The 16,543-nt window shown below is 34.2% G+C and overlaps 1 protein-coding gene across 1 annotated transcript in view; it reads right to left on the bottom strand.

Annotated features, from left to right (window-relative positions):
* SEMA3D (sema domain, immunoglobulin domain (Ig), short basic domain, secreted, (semaphorin) 3D) overlaps window positions 1–16,543 on the bottom strand; it is a 130,423-nt gene that overhangs the window by 46,915 nt on the left and 66,965 nt on the right. The window contains exons 7-8 of the mRNA XM_011996061.1: window positions 15,075–15,217; window positions 1,174–1,288 (exon numbers count right to left, since the gene is read on the bottom strand). Of these exons, the coding sequence (XP_011851451.1) occupies window positions 1,174–1,288; window positions 15,075–15,217 (258 nt within the window). The remainder of the gene's footprint in view (window positions 1–1,173; window positions 1,289–15,074; window positions 15,218–16,543) is intronic.

Here is a 16,543-nt window from a genome sequence, read left to right as displayed (position 1 = left end):
AAAATAAGTAATTTTTACCCTCTAATGTAAAAAAGTTCTGTCCTATAATTGTGTCGTTAGTAATTAATTTACCTTTTTTTTTTCTTTTCTTTTTTTTTTTTTTTGATGGAGTCTTGCTCTATCACCCAGGCTAGAATGCAGTGGCACGATCTTTCCTCACTGCAACCTCTCCCTCCTGGATTCAAGCAATTCTGCTACTTCAGCCTCCCGAGTAGCTGGGATTACAGGTGCCCACCACCAGCCCGGCTACTTTTTATATTTTTAGTTAACAGACAGTTTGAACTTCTGACCTCAAGTGATCCGCCTACCTCTGCCTCCCAAAGTGCTGGGATTACAGGCGTGAGCCACCACGCCCAGCCTCATTTACTTATTTGGTAACCGTAAGGAAATAGTTACCCCAAAATTAGTGCAGTATTGACAGTAAGTTATGTGCGAATAATATTCTTTAAAAGATTAAGATGTGAATGTGCTTACACACAATATGAGAGGTCATCCATGATTACTCAATATATACTTTAAGCTTGTAAAATACACAATACTGATGAAATAATTTAATGATACAGATTATCATTTATACATTACATGGCAAAAACAAGAACAAGTTCAAGAAGCTAAAAGCTAATAATGCTAACATTATACACAACCAAAAAAGAAAAAAAATCATTCTAGGACTTGGAAGGAGTTTTTGAGGGAGTGAAGAGGAGAAGTGAAATAGAAGAAGCTGTCTACTGCTTGTGCTTATTCTTTTCATCAACAAGTCGGAGGGACAGTGTTCACCAAATCTCCTGTACTTGCCAGCAGAGGGCATCCGTGGAACAAGGAATCCAACTTTTCCTACCTATAGAAGGTGGCTCCTTTCAAAATGAAAGACTGCACAGAGAATGGATGAACTTTGTAGTTTCAGAGCTCATACCTTTCTGTGTCTTGCTGGAGTTTTGTTTCCTTCACTTACTTTGAGGACTCTTACAAAGAGAAGAGTTACTGCATTACTACGTGTGCCCAGACCTAGAGCACTTCCGTGTACTTTGCGTGTGAATTTCAGTAAGAACCACTCCTGTAAGGTTTGCTCAGCTATAATTAATCAGGCCAAATTGGAGCCAAAGGGAAACAAATGCCAAGTTACTTAATTAGGCAGTAAGGCTTTTCCAAGAAAGGAGGAAAGAAGGAACTTACGAAGCTCATCAAAGTAAGTATCTGCCCCATCACTTCCAGGAATTGAGCAAATCAATCTGGCCTTAAGAAAAGTCGTCCACTTGTTTATCAGGCTGCGTTGTCCTCCTACATCATTCTGACATGGAAAAAAAAAAAAAAACAAAAACAAAAGATAAATATTTACCAGCACAATCCTTTCATTCACGAAAACTGGTAGCTATTACAGGTATTACAGTGTTTTATTGATGCCATTGTTTACAAAGACACGGGATCCAGATATTGAATCCTTGAACTTTAAAATAAGGGAAAAGATAGTATATGCCCTCAATCTTAAATGTTTTTCTCATAGTTAAATGAATTCAATACAAGCAATTCAGCTCTACTGGATGAGTAGATGCATATAAGGTTATAGTAAAGGCAACTTGAAATTAAATCCCACCTGCCAATTTTTTTGCTTCATAACTTGCAAGAGACTATTTATTTTTTTTAAGTCTCTACTTCCTCATTGATAAAAATGATAAATCTCTTGAAATATGGTTAGTTAATTTTGTTGTTGTTTTTCAGAGATGAGGTCTTTCTATGTTGTCCAAGCTGGAGTGCAGTAATTACTCACAGGTAAGATCATAGCCTCAAACCCCTGGGCTCAAGTGATCCTCCCACATTAGCCTCCTGAGTAGCTGATACTACAGGTGCATACAACTGTACCCAGCTGAAATACGGTTAGTTTGATGAGTAAATGGGGAAAAAAAAAGTCTATAAAATGCTTAGCATAGTCCCAGGCAACTTGAGTTCAATGAATGCTAGTACTGGCTTGTATAGTATTTATAGGATTAAAAACAGTATTTGTAGCCTTTAGCAATATGTCTCTTAATAGACTTAAAAGTCTTTTTCAAATTTAATATCTTACTGATTAAACATCAATGCAACATAAACATATGCATAATAATACATATATAAAAACCATCCTTTTGCCTATAATCACAGCACTTTGGGAGGCTGAGGCAGGAGGATCAGTTGAATCCAGTAGTTCCAGACCAGTATGGTCAACATAGTGGGATCTCATCTCTACAGAAATTAGTCATGTGTGGTGGTGTGTGCCTGTAATCCCCGCTATTCAGAAGGCTGAAGGAGAAAGATTGCTTAAGCCCGGGGGTTCGAGGCTGCAGTGAGACATGGTTGTGCCGCTGATTCTAGTCTGGGTGACAGAGCAAGATCCTGTCTCAAAAGCAAACAAAACCAAAACAAATCTTTTAAATAATATTTATCTATATTTTCCGTACTTTATTTGTGCTCTGAAATGATTCATTAAAAATGTTCTTTAAGCATTTAGCAAAACATAAACACTTAAATCAATTACACAATAAAAAAGATTACAGGCCGGGCGTGGTAGCTCACGCCTGTAATCCCAGCACTTTGGGAGGTCAAGGTGGGTGGATCACGAGGTCAGGAGATCGAGACCATCCTGGCTAACACGGTGAAACCCTGTCTCTACTAAAAATACAGAAAATTAGCCGGACGTGGTGGCGGGCGCCTGTAGTCCCAGCTACTCCGGAGGCTGAGGCAGGAGAATGGCGTGAACCGGGGAGGTGGAGCTTGCAGTGAGCCGAGATCGCGCCACTGCACTCCAATCTGGGAGACACAGCGAGACTCTGTCTCCAAAAAAAAAAAAAAAAATCACAGTATTCAATAATTCAGCATAAAAATTTATATTCTCATTTTTAAATTAATATCTACCTGTTGATATGGTTTGGCTCTGTGTCCCCACCCAACTCTCATTTTGTAGCTTCCATAATTACCACATGTTATGGGAAGGACTCTGTGGGAGATGATTGAATTATGGAGGTGGGTCTTTCCCATGCTGTCCTCGTGATAGTGAATGGGTCTCACGAGATCTGATGGTTTTAAAAACAGGAGTTGCCCTGCATAAGCTTTCTTTGCCTGCTGCCATCCAGGTAAGATGTGATTTGCTCGTCGTTGCCTTCTGGAATGTGAGGCCTCCACAGGCATGTGAAACTGTGAGTCCAAGTAAACCTATTTATTTTATAAATTCCCCAGTTTCCAGTATGTCTTTATCAGAAGCATGAAAACAGACTAATACACCTGTGAACACTGAATAAGTATGATTTTTCGTTCATTTGACTCAACTAGCTCTGCTGTGCTTATGATAAAACTAATTTATTTAAATTACTACTGGAGCCTATCTTTTCCAATAATTTATTTACATTTAAGTATAAATTACATAAAATCATTTATCCTTGAATCAATCTATGCTCTGTAAAGTTAATGAGAAGTTAACTGTTAAGTTTCAAGTCTGAATATCTAGAAACTTTCTTCTTTTATCTCTGAAATTAAACTAAATTACAGAAAGGCATTTAAATGACTACAACAAACAGGAGAATTTGAAATCATATAAATACTATGCATGAAGAAAGGGGGAAGGGAAGAAGGAAAGGAAACCAGAGACCAGAGGTATGTTTATAGCCTTAGCACCTAACACCACGGGCATCTATGGTATGTGATACCCAGAGTGAATCATTTTTTACATTCCTTTCCCACTAAACAAAAGATACATTTTCAATAATAGTTCTGTAAAACTCACGAACAACTATTATTATCTTTACTTGCTCCGTAGTTTATAACACACAATTTTAAAATAATAACTTTGAAATTTAAAAGCAACAACACTCAATAAAATATTTCATGTACGAACTAAAAATTGGCACTTAAGGAACAAACTATCACACCTCATAGTTTGCAAGATGTCTCACTGTTTTAAATTTTAAATGATTCCAAATCATTATGAACTTACTCTTGGAACATGTGTATAACTGAGTACATGTGTGCTGGCGGCTGACTATCTTCACAAATATCCATATATACACATATACATATACATAATAGATACACAGTAGTAAACAACAATTTAAAATCTAGACTGAAAAGACTCTTCTATGATTAGCATATTGTCACTGATACTGTTTACAATTACTGGCATGTGGTGATAATAAAAAGCACAATAATTTTTAATTGGTTTTTGAATAATTTTTAATTCTTGCTAGACAATGCACTCCCTAAAATTCCCTCCACTCAACTCCCGATATGTCACTAAATCCCTATCACTGTTCAATGAAGACATGATTAGTAGTTAATACATAACTAAGAATAAAAGACAAAATTGAAAAAAATTTCAGAATGGTATAGACTAAGGGCCAAGGAGTTTGAGTTTCCTCTAAAGTTTCATTATAGTGGGAAAATGGCAAAAGCTTCACTGAAGAGTTGGATTTAATGCTAACTTTTTACAATAATAGATGGGACCAAACTACATACGGAGAAATTGGTTCGGGAAATACACTTAGCGCTGGAAACTAGGGAAAAGGACAATGGGTGGAACAATCCAGCACATCTAGGGAGAATCAGGATAAACTGTGTTTAGTTGAAGACTGAGATCAATTAAAATAGTGAAGGAAAAAGTTATAAAAGTAAATTGGGGTAAGATCAAGGAAAGCTTTAATGCCAGGCCAGAGTGTCTGTATGTTATTAAGTTCATATGAAGAACTACTAAAAAATTTAGTAATTGGTAAGGAAGTTAAATAATCAGTTTCCTTTTAAGAAAATGCATAATATATTCTATATAGTGACTCTCATAAAAAATGTCAGTAATTGCTCTTACATTTATATTTTATATACAATACCTTTATTATGAGTATCATTGTTAAAAAATAAAGTATATTTCAGCTAGTTATTGGATGATTACAGATGTCTGCAGATGCAGACAGATTTATCTAGATGTGACTTATTTTTAATGCCAATATCCTCAGATCATTTATGAAAAAAAGTCTATACATTAATAAGAATGAGCAAAAATATTGAATCTTTCTCCTAATGTAACAATGAGTTCTGTGTTCACATATAGTAGGATTCCAGTGAGAAGATGTATATCTGGAATTATCAGAAACTAAGATAATTTTAAATAAATTTAAAAATATATTTCCCCATCTATTTCGTGACCCTTGACTTAGATCTTTTTAAAGTAATATATCTAATCTTTACATTTTTCATCTGCTTTCTAGTTGTGCTAAGAAGAGCACTGGTAAAAAACAATTTTATTTTAATGCATTCTTATATATTGATAGTATTTATTAAATTTTCTTTGCCTACATTTGTATGTTTTGAGAGGGTCAGCAGTGAATACTGAAAATAGTGTTGATTCAATAAATATAAACAAAGATATCAGTGATCATGAATATAATGCCAGAGACTCAAGTTTGGCTTACCCAACTCAGAATATGTGCTGAAATTATTTTGTTAAGTGAATACATATATAAGCAGAATATCAGCTTAATGACATTCCTTTAACAGGCATACACAGTATTACTTCATAAAAATGAACAATTGTATCCTCTTTTAAACATTTTACTAAGTAAAAGTGACAATAAATGTTCATTTTCAAACATTGCCTCCCTTTCTATTTATAATTATCACTGATATTTAAGGTAACCATGAGAACATTCTAACTAGTAGAATAATCCTATCTAGATTTGAAGGACAGAGAAGGGATTTATACAGTACCTGCATTTCTTTTAACCTGATTTAAAAAAAAAAATGAAATTTTTTGAATGAAATAATCTTACCTACCCATCCTACAGCCTTCTCTAGCCCCTCAGAAATAAAAAGATAAAAAACCAAGACAAAACAAAACCAAAAAAAATCCAAGCCAAAGATGAAAGCCACCTGTGGTCAGAAGGGAAACAAATACAGTTCCCGAGATAATAGCACTCAGGAATGGATTATAAGCATTTAATGACTGGATAGTAACTCTTACAGACATCCAGAAGCATGACCTGAGATGGCAAAGTTCAACTCACAAGGAGTTGTATTTCTCCTGCAGGGAAATGTCAGTTGGGTGGATTTTGTTGACCAGTTTCTCAGTCCCTGGATTTGTTTGCATATCCACACAATCTCCTCTAAGAACTTTAAGCCCAGGAGAGGGCTGAAAGAGAGGTAACCACTTTTGTACTAAATTGTCACCTCCTTGCTTATTTTTGTGAAGTTCTAAAGAATACAACCATCTCACTAACACAACAGATTTATTATTAAGATGTCAAAATCAGCAGTTCTTAGTCACCAGTCACTTCTGTGAGTCTCTACACTGTTTATCATTCACTTTTTGTAGTCAGGTTTCCAAAAGCCTTGACACCCTCTACTCAAAGATGCAGATGAAAGTAACAAAGAAATTATGTGTAAACAAGCCTGATCACATGTGTTCAATTTGGGTGGTAAGTAGAGAGGCTGCCTGTTTTCTTTTTCCTGTACTTTTCTAGGTGTTTGCAATATTTCTTAATTTAAAATGATTAATTAAAAAAAGAAAAAATAAAGACAAAACAAACCACAATTTGCAATACTTCAGCAGCTTTAAAATATAGTACCTCTGAGTCGTTCGATGGTATGATGGCTACATGTTACGAATTACTAAGATCTTCTAATCATAGCGTCTACTAATAGGTAGATCAGACTTAAAGCAGGGTAATATGGCATTACATTTTCCTTCTACTGTCCCAGAAAAACTCAAACTCTTATAAATCTTACATAGACATGTAAAGTAGCTAGCAGCTGTCACACCTGAACTTTTATTGAGTGTGCCTTTTGACCTTTGGGTCACTATGCTGGGTTCCTCTGTTAAACATGATTTTATCTGTATATATCATCCATCTTCTTCAAGGATCCCTCAGTACTTTATAAACGTTGTCATTTTAACCTATATATTAGATAATAGTGGCTTTTGGAAAATGTAATAATTGACTTTCAGCTCCTATGCTCTTAAATCCTGAAGATTTTATAAAATCAGTTTACAAGATATTTGAAAACAAGTGTTTTGTTAATCTACTAATTTGTATGCAGAGATTTGTAACCCTATTAATGAGTTTAAGTTAAAGGATACTATTTTCAAATCAATAGAAACTGGATAATGACAAAGTTTAAGAACTTTAAAAAATAGTTGATGCTGGGGTTAGAGGTTATAAATTATTCTTTGCTTAACATTTAGTTATTTTGCCTAATACTGCTCTTCTGTATCTTTGTGCAAGCAAGAGAATGAAATTCTCAGACTCTTTGAAAACCATGATATATGCATCCTTTGTGTGCCTCACTCCCTGTTCTACCCATTAGTAACACTTATGCTTATAGATTTTAGTTTGAATTAATACTACTCACCTTCTTTTGAAGCGTGATATAAATACTACAGTATTACAAATTAATAAAAACCTATTCCATTACTCAAACTAACACGGAGGCAAACACACAGGCTTCCTGTTGGCCATTTTTACAAATTCAACAAATAAGATAAGAGAAATTTAATACTTTTATCTTTTTGATTTAATGCCTGTTATATTTCAATCCATCATTAATATTATTTGCTTGATTTGTCATTTATAATAGATCCCACAGCAACTGTCCAATCTACATCTATCTGTGTTGTCTCAATCTTCACTGGGTTATTTCTAGAGACAGATTTTAGAATCTTTCTTTGAAAACTTAGTACAAATGATCTTCATGGGGCTGTATAAATAAATAATGATAAGGATAATCCAAACTCAGGGTGGCCTATTCAGAAGGTTGAAACTATGACCATGACATGGTAGAAACAAAAAGTGAAACCTGGCATAAGCCCCAAGGACACTCATTAGAAGTGTATGCCATATATTGACCTATATTACTATATTGTGAAGAAGATCTTAAATGAGTATATTTCAATACATTAAGTGAACTAATGGAAGATAGTGAAGTTATGCTCATTAAATCAAATGAAACAAACTATGTTGAAATTCACTTTTTAGCCTGTGGGTCTTCTTTTGCAATAGTTGCAATGCTATAACTATGTTTCATGTACCTGGTTCATTGAGATTAAAAAAAAAGGGTCTGACCACTAAAAAGTAAAGGCAAAAATAATAATATGAATTTTAAAAATAAGGTTGTGAGTTTTCACCTAACCATATTTGGCCACCAACTCAGGTAAGTTAAGTTGTAGAAACAAATGTAGAAACAACTATGTAACATAGAACATGTAGAAATATAACATGTAGAAACAAATATCTCTTCACTTATTTTCTTTGGCAACTGAAATTATAAGCATTTTTTAATATAAAGAGAAATTTATGGATAGCATTTCTCTTGACTAGAGGAAGATCTATTGGCACTTGCCCTTTACTATTTTCAAAGGTTTTTGTCCCATTTCTGATACTTAGGAAGCCCCCCAAAATTCTTGACATATAATAACATAGAGTCTTTTACCTCACCTACTAATAATCTTGAAATACCTTAGAGGAAATAAAAATATACAAACTCAAACATCTAAGGAAAAGGATAGACAAGAAAAAAAACAAAAAACAAAAAACAAAACCTTTTGTGGCAGGTATTAAACACACTAAGTTTTAATGGATAAATTCTATAGAGGCTTTCAAGGCAATTATTTTTTTTCTGAAAAAAACACTTCGTATTTAGAGATGACTATTTATGATTTGCTGTTAATGACTAAGCAAACAGAAAGGGAGAGCATGTTTTTCTAACTACTTCAGAAACTCATAAAAATTATTGGAAATACAGGACTGGTGTAATACACTATCCTAAACAACTCAGTTTCTAAGATTTAGCACATTCAATTAGGTAAATCTAGGCATGTGAAGCAGTCCTTTTCAGGTAGAATCAGAGTTGATTCAATTAAAAAAAAAAAAAAAAGCTGTAGCAAACAGTGTAAACCCTTTCCTAGGAATTTCTCAGACAGGAAAACAGATGGAAGTGAAGCAAAAGCACATCTGTAACTCGTGGGCACTAAATCTCTCATTTAGGTTGTAAGTGACATGCTGAAAGTAAGCACAAAAACCACAGCTCAACAGAGATCAATAAATACGGAAAGTGTCATCGGCCTAAAAACACAAATCTTCAAAGGCAGTAATTGTCCAAATAGGACCATATATCAAAATAGACAATGCAAGTGGAATTGAAGCAAAGGGCTATTAATGAGACCCCCAGGCAAGTTATGTGAAAGGGCCATCCAAACTGAATTCCTGGCATGGGGAAAGGAAATACTGAAAAACAAAAAAGAGAATTGGCATAAACTACAGCTGGAATCTGGAGTAGACTCCCGTAAGTATAATGGAGAGCTCTTCCAAAAATGAATAGAATTAAAAAATAATGCAAAACAGCGTTGAGGTGAAAAATTGAAAGCAAGTCTCACTGAAGAAACTAGTATTTCCACCCATTGGCTTAAAAGGTGGGGCATGAAGGGAAACACACACACACACACACACACACACACACACACACACACAGAGTAATAAACATCACACAGACATAAATAATGGTATTTTGAAAGTACTAACTTGCAAAGTAAATAGACACAAATCTTTTCATGGGTTTATTTCATGTGGTTTTGGCTGTTCATTCAATTAGCATTTAATACCCCATCACAAAGATCTGTGTTATTTACCATCTACGAGAGCAGTTCTTTGGGGTGTAAGTTGCACCATTTTGTGCTTCAAAATATTGACTGCTTCACAAAATGAAAGAATTGTAGAGCTTGACAAGGACTTTAGAAATCAAGGTTAAACAATTTATTGGAAAAATAGAGTAAGTAGTTTGACTGGAAAGTGGGAACACTACTAAAAATAATTCATTAGAAAATGTGCTCTACTATGTACAATTATAAACATATTAAGTTTAAAAGATACTCTGTGGATGAAGGTACTTATTCTCCTTAGGCTCTCATTGATCAATATTGCCAAGTAAAATTATCTTTTAAATCAGTTTATTTATTGTGTCTCTCTTCATTGATATCCCTTGACCAAAATTTGCATTGTTCAGATAATTTATGCAACTTTGTCCAGCTCCAAATTACTTTGACTGTGTTCAGAAATAAGATCAATCTTCAAAGCACAAATTCTCTTAAAGATAAAGAAAAATAATAATGGTAACTCCAGCCTTTAAAACTAATAAAATGACGTATCTTATCTTTGGTAACTAACCTGCCCCTAACACCGCAAAATACACACACCGCTACCATGAACACCAACTTCTTCCACTCCTAAGGACAGATACACTGATATGGCTCCAAATGTATGTATGATGTATGTGTGTGTGTGTGCATGCACGTGCACATGAACGTGTGCATATGTGTGATTGTTGGGATTAAATTCACTGTAGTGTGACCAGATATTTACATTATTTATTCATCAATCTCTTATAGTAAATTGTTGCATGCTTGTAAACTTAGATATCTAAGTTACCCTTGTTTTTGGTAACTTCCTCAGTTTCTGTCACATCCAAATTCATATGATCTCATTAAAGCCTTACATTTGTTTGGTAAAACAGTCATGGAAGCAATAGGTCCCTGGTGTCCTCATTTGTTTAGGTTAAGAAACTGAGAGAATGAGAAGTACAGCAAAATGTAAACCTAGATCTGATTTTAAGTTGAACATTCATATACTCCAGGCAAAGGTCATTGATGACATCTTTACTGCCAAATCTAACACCTAGTCTTTAATCGTAATCTTACTTGACCTGTTTTTGATAAGCGACATTTTTGATAGCTGCTTTCTTCTTGAAGCAGTCTTTTCCCCTGACTTGTGACAACACTCTTCTCCAGTTTTTCCACTCAGCAATGACACCATTCCACTCTGCAAATTGCCTTTGCAGACATTTTTCTCTTCTATTTCTTAAATGTCATTGTCCCTTTGGATTCTATGCTTGCCCTTTGATCTTGCACTACAAATCTGTCTGAGCAATGTCAGGCACTTCCATAACTTCAAGATCTGCCAGTATACTGGTAATTTTCAAATTTATTAGTCCAGAGACTACTGAGCCTCAGGTTATATTTTCAACTGGCTATTGAGTCCCCATATCTCAGAACCACATCAAGTTCTTCATGTCCAAATATAAAAATCTGTGCTCATAATTTTTTTTTTGTTATTTACTGTCTCATATCAAAATATGTATCTGTGTACATGTTCCTGGTCCATACTGTATCTTCTAGGAATCACAATTACGAAGAATAAAAGGGTACTTGTCTACAAGGTGGCTATCAAAATCTCTGTGATGGGAGAAAGAGAATTAAAATGCATTAAAAAATTTAGCTCATGAGTCATGCCAGTCATATTTGAAGACTAACATCTACATGGCATGGCTATTGGATAGTGCAGGTGTAGAACAGTACCATCATTACCAGAATGCTCTATTGGTCAGCCCTATGCATACCAGGCAAATAATAAAAGAGCAGTAATAAAGTGAGGACTTTATAGAAATCTACATATACTTTCTACCTGAACTATCTCTTGAACTTACTCTTAGTGCTTATCTCTTTGTTCCTGTTGTCTTTAGGGAACAACCTAACAGATTCTCCCAGTCACAAATATTTCTCGATCCAGATACATTCTTTAAATTGCTGCTAACTGCATTTACCTATCTTGTCACTTCTCTGCTTTAAACATTTTATAATCCCTCATTGACTACAGGATAGAGTTCACACTCACTAACACGGAAACAAGACTTCTTATCAACTAATTTACCACTCTAATCTCAGAAGTCATTGCTCCCCAGACACATCCCTTGAATTCCAATTACAGCAAGATTTCACTGTTCCATAAACAAAAAATAGAACCAAAACAAAACCAAAAAAAAAAAACAAAAAAAAACTGTCACCATGCTGCCTCAAATGCCTGGCGTCCACTCCTTAGTGTTGTTCCACTTCCTCATAGAACTCAACTAAAGCACCACTTCCTTCGTTCTTGGGCTTCACCAAATCCTTGAGTTCTCAGCTCGTAACTCTATCACATCACATTATGATTATTTGTTGATATGTCTATTGCCCCCACTATAAACTTTGAAAGAAAAGGGACAGTGGTTGATTATTTACACTAATTGTCTAGTAGAGTGCATTTTGCACAGAAATTATTTCATATTTTCTTGCTGTTGTTGAAAAATGAGATGATAAAATAATAAACAAAAGAGTTATAAAATTGAGAAGATTTACCCTTGTTCTGCGAAGAATCCTTTACCCATTTTTATATAATGTTTCTCTATTGCCAAAGCCTTTTCCCCACCAATCACAGTTTACTACTTAGTCTAATAATAATATCTTTGACAGGTCAATAAAACGAGTTTTACAAGTCAATAAAACAATTGTTTTTCAGTTAGTAGCTGAAGATGAAGGGAGCTCTTAAATTGTCAGCAGTTCTTTACTGTGCTAACGTATTCAGTGAAACATGAAAACAAATGAACAACTATAACAGCAAGAACAACAAAACCTGAGTATTTCCAAATATGTTCTGTGGGAATATGCTGATGGAACAAATAGAATAAAGGACTCTCATGTTACTAAAAAATCTTTGTCAATTCAGTGAAGCATACAGAGTTTACTCTTAGTTTCCTCTAACGTGATTTGTTCCTTCTTAGATCTTTACTTGTATCTATTGAACTCAATTTTGTTTCACAGCATAGAGGTGCATTGTTATTATTTGTCAAAAGAAAAAACCATATTATAATGACGTTGGGGGTAAGAAACAACAGAAAGGAATAATAAGTTTCAAATAATGTCAAAATAATCTTTTTTATGTGAAAATAAGATACCACAGCAACAATGATGCTGAGGTCTTTTTAAACTATTGCTAAAATTGTTATAGTTTTGTAGGACATCTTGTCATATTTTAAACAAAGATTTTCAGTCATTTCTCATGTTGTCAGTGAAATCTCCACTTGAAAGTGTTCACTTTTTGACACAACTTAATCTTAGATTATTAAGTTAGAAACATGGGCAGCATGTGATGCAACTAAGAAACTGCAAGGAAAGCATTTAGAAGCAAAACATTGTAGACATTTGACCAATGGATTATATGTACAGCGAGAAATTCTGAAGACGTGCTCATTTAAAAAAGTGATTGAGTAGAGATACACTAATTAATGAAGAACCTCTATTTTTTTAAAAGTAAATTCATCCATTATATATTCTTCTTTGATCTCACAATTTGTTAGCTTTTTAACCAAGAACAATAGCATGACAAAATCTTGCTGTGTGGCCTCAGAGGTTTTGTGTGCGTGTGTGTGATTGGAAAACTCATTTACGACAATTTTCTCTGCCTTTCCAGTTCTCTAGGTGTTTTTTTCATAATATAAATAAAATATTACATGTTGATGTTTAGAGAATAGGTTATAATTTTAATATAGGAATTTATACATGGGGCAACTACATTTTTCTTTAATATATTTCTCCACCTCTGAGATTAACTTTCAGTATATTTATACTAGGGTAAGACATTACTTTGTTATAAATACATTTCTGTTAAATGGATTATATTTATCAAGAAATAAGCATTGAACTGGTGCACAAAATATATACTTACTTGCTATGTATGTTCATCAGAAAGTGACTCTTGAAGTTCATTTAATTGATTGTAAATCCCTTATTCTTTATTTAACAGAGCTCATTTATACAAATAATGTCAACCCACAACACAGCTTTTCAGGATCAGGATACTGTTGCTATAAGGCATGCTTCAATACACTAACACACTAGGACTACTCCAAACAACAGGCATTCATCTCTAGGCAAGAGGCTTCAAGAGAAATTACTGTGAATTCTTAGAGTCTGAAAGAATGAGAATGCTTTTTGGAGAATCTGTCCCCTGGGGGTGAGGGGATCAGTGGGAGACAGCATTATTGGCCAGGACACTAGGTAAAGAATGATCTGGGCTCACAAGTTGGCCTCATTCAAAAGCCATGTTTTCATTAGCACTTTTAAGTGCAATGATGGTTTGTATTTCTGTCCCTGAAAGTGTTCAGAAGCCTGAGGGTACAGACTGAAACAAAAACGTGATAGGTTCAGATGGAAGAAAATGAGAAGTTTGTACAAGACCAAATAAAGCTTCCCGCTGAGAGTATTTATTAACAGCTCTTCCCCTTAATAACTGAGTTGATGCTAAAGGTGTATATTTAAGAAAAGTTATTTCAGTGGAGACAAATCTAAGCAGAAAAATAATATACTGAAGTCAAAGTATGATTATAGTAGCATTATTATTCCATAAAGCTTGTATTCAATCAAAAATGGAAGCTTCTCATAGAGTATCTGTACTTATCTATAATTTACATAAAATACAAGATTAAAAACTCATTGCAGTTTTCTTCAAAATAAATATTTTTCCTTGTGGTTATTTGTTTTTTCCTCTTTGCTTCATTTTCTCTCAGAACCTAATCTAGATTACAGGTCTAGAAAATATTTAATAGAGTAATAATATAACAAAATTTCAGCTTATTTGATACATGTAATGATATAATTTTACATATGTGATGTGCATGATGATAAAAATATAGAATATACATCTGATGATACTTAAATTACTCTAGGAATTACATTAAGTTACTTTCATTTAGATTATTTAACATTATATAAAAACATTTTAAGCTCCAGGATCAGGAGAATCAGGACAATGCAATGATGTTACTGGGAATAGCAATCACTGGCAAAGGAATAGCCCTTCAATAAAAGAAATAAGCTGCCAAAGATATGTAACTCACACCAGGGCAACAGTTCAGGCACTGTTGGAAAACAAACTGTAATGTTTGAAAAATGTGAATTCTTTTCTTTTTCTTTCCTTTCTTTTCTTTTTTAACATCTGGATCTCAAAAATTACACATCTAGGGTAGTATGAATCATACCATTTATGAATAATGGGCATTAACTTTGACTTAAACCTTGCATTTTTTTCCATATATATATATATGCTTTAAGTAATATATTATGTATATATACTATGTATATATGTATGTATATATAATGTATATATGCATGTATATATGTATGTAATATGTATATATGTATGTGTATATACACATACACATATATATATATGCTTTAAGTAAAATATATAAATATATCTTGCCTTACAAACTCTTCCAACTCGAGAAAGAATGGTTTTATCGGAGGTACTGCCTTCTTGAGATGATTCACGAAAGAAGAAATATATTTTATCGTCATCTGGATTGTAGGTGTCTGGTATGGGGAAAGTTCCAATAAATTTTGCTCCTGTTTGAAAGAAAAGAAGCTATAAATTAAGATGCTGAAACAATCCAGTCATCATAGTATGGTGATATTTCCATGTAAAAGCAATTAGCACTAGGATTTTTAAAAAATGAACTATGGGCAGGATGTGGAAAATGAGATGTTGTATATAAATGAACATGACACAATGTATAAATATGTATCAGCATAGAGGTACTGAACAAGTTCTCCAGGAATTCCAGAGAACAGGTGAGAACATGACTAGATTAAATTACTTGTAGATCTTTTCAGATACGGAGATACTATGATTTTATATTCTCTTTCTATATAATGAAGTTTTTAACCACCATGTCTTTCTTTTTCTTTTTTTCATTAGGAGACTAAGTTTTATTTTTAAAACTATTCTTCACAACTGAAAGCTACAACAAAGGGCAGAGGTTGCATATTTCATATTTGAGTGCTTGTAAGGTTACTGTTCTCAAACATTTATTGTCTGTTCTGCTTATAAATATTTAGTTTCATGAATATTCTGGCATCATGGCTCAGTTCCTCTTTTCTCATCATGAGTAGAGGCAGGGTTATGTTAGCAAACATAATAAAAAGCACGTTGATATTGTTGACCATGAGGTTCTGAGGTCCAGGTGGAGTAGGCTCTGTTTATTTCAATTTATGTGTTCACCTACATAAGAGATTCTGTTGCTGCCCCTCTCTGCCTCTCATCCTCCTATCTTTTACTGATGGATTATAAATTACAGTTGGTAAAAGTATATACTGTTGAGTTTATAATCAGTTAGATAGGATGTGTCCTTTGGATTATGTCTCTATTGGTGGGGCATGATAAGATTTCTCTGAGGCAATAACTTTTGTTTTTTAAATCTTCTTTTCCTAATTGAATACCCTTTATTTCTATCTTTTGCTGATTGCCGTGGCCAGAACTTCCAATACTATGTTGAATAGGAGTGGTGAAAGAGGGCATCCTTGTCTTATGCTGGTTTTCAAAGAGAATGCTTCCGGTTTTTGCCCATTCAGTATGATATTGGCTGTGGGTTTGTCATAAATAGCTCTTATTATTTTGAGATACATTTCATCAATACCTAGTTTATTGAGAGCTTTTAGCATGAAAGGCTGTTCCATGTCCTTTGCAGGGACATGAATGAAGCTGGAAACCATTACTCTCAGCAAACCAACACAAGAACAGAAAACCAAACACCGCACTCTCCCACCCACAGGTGGGAGCCGAACAACGAGAACACACGGACACAGGGAGGGGAACATTACACACCAGGGCCCATCTAGGGGTGGGGGACTAGGGGAGGGATAGCATCACGAGAAATACCCAATATAGATGAT

This window comes from Mandrillus leucophaeus, unplaced genomic scaffold (assembly GCF_000951045.1).
Source record: "Mandrillus leucophaeus isolate KB7577 unplaced genomic scaffold, Mleu.le_1.0 Scaffold50, whole genome shotgun sequence".
Taxonomy (NCBI): Eukaryota; Metazoa; Chordata; class Mammalia; order Primates; family Cercopithecidae; genus Mandrillus; species Mandrillus leucophaeus.
This window is presented reverse-complemented; position numbering and strand designations above follow the sequence as displayed.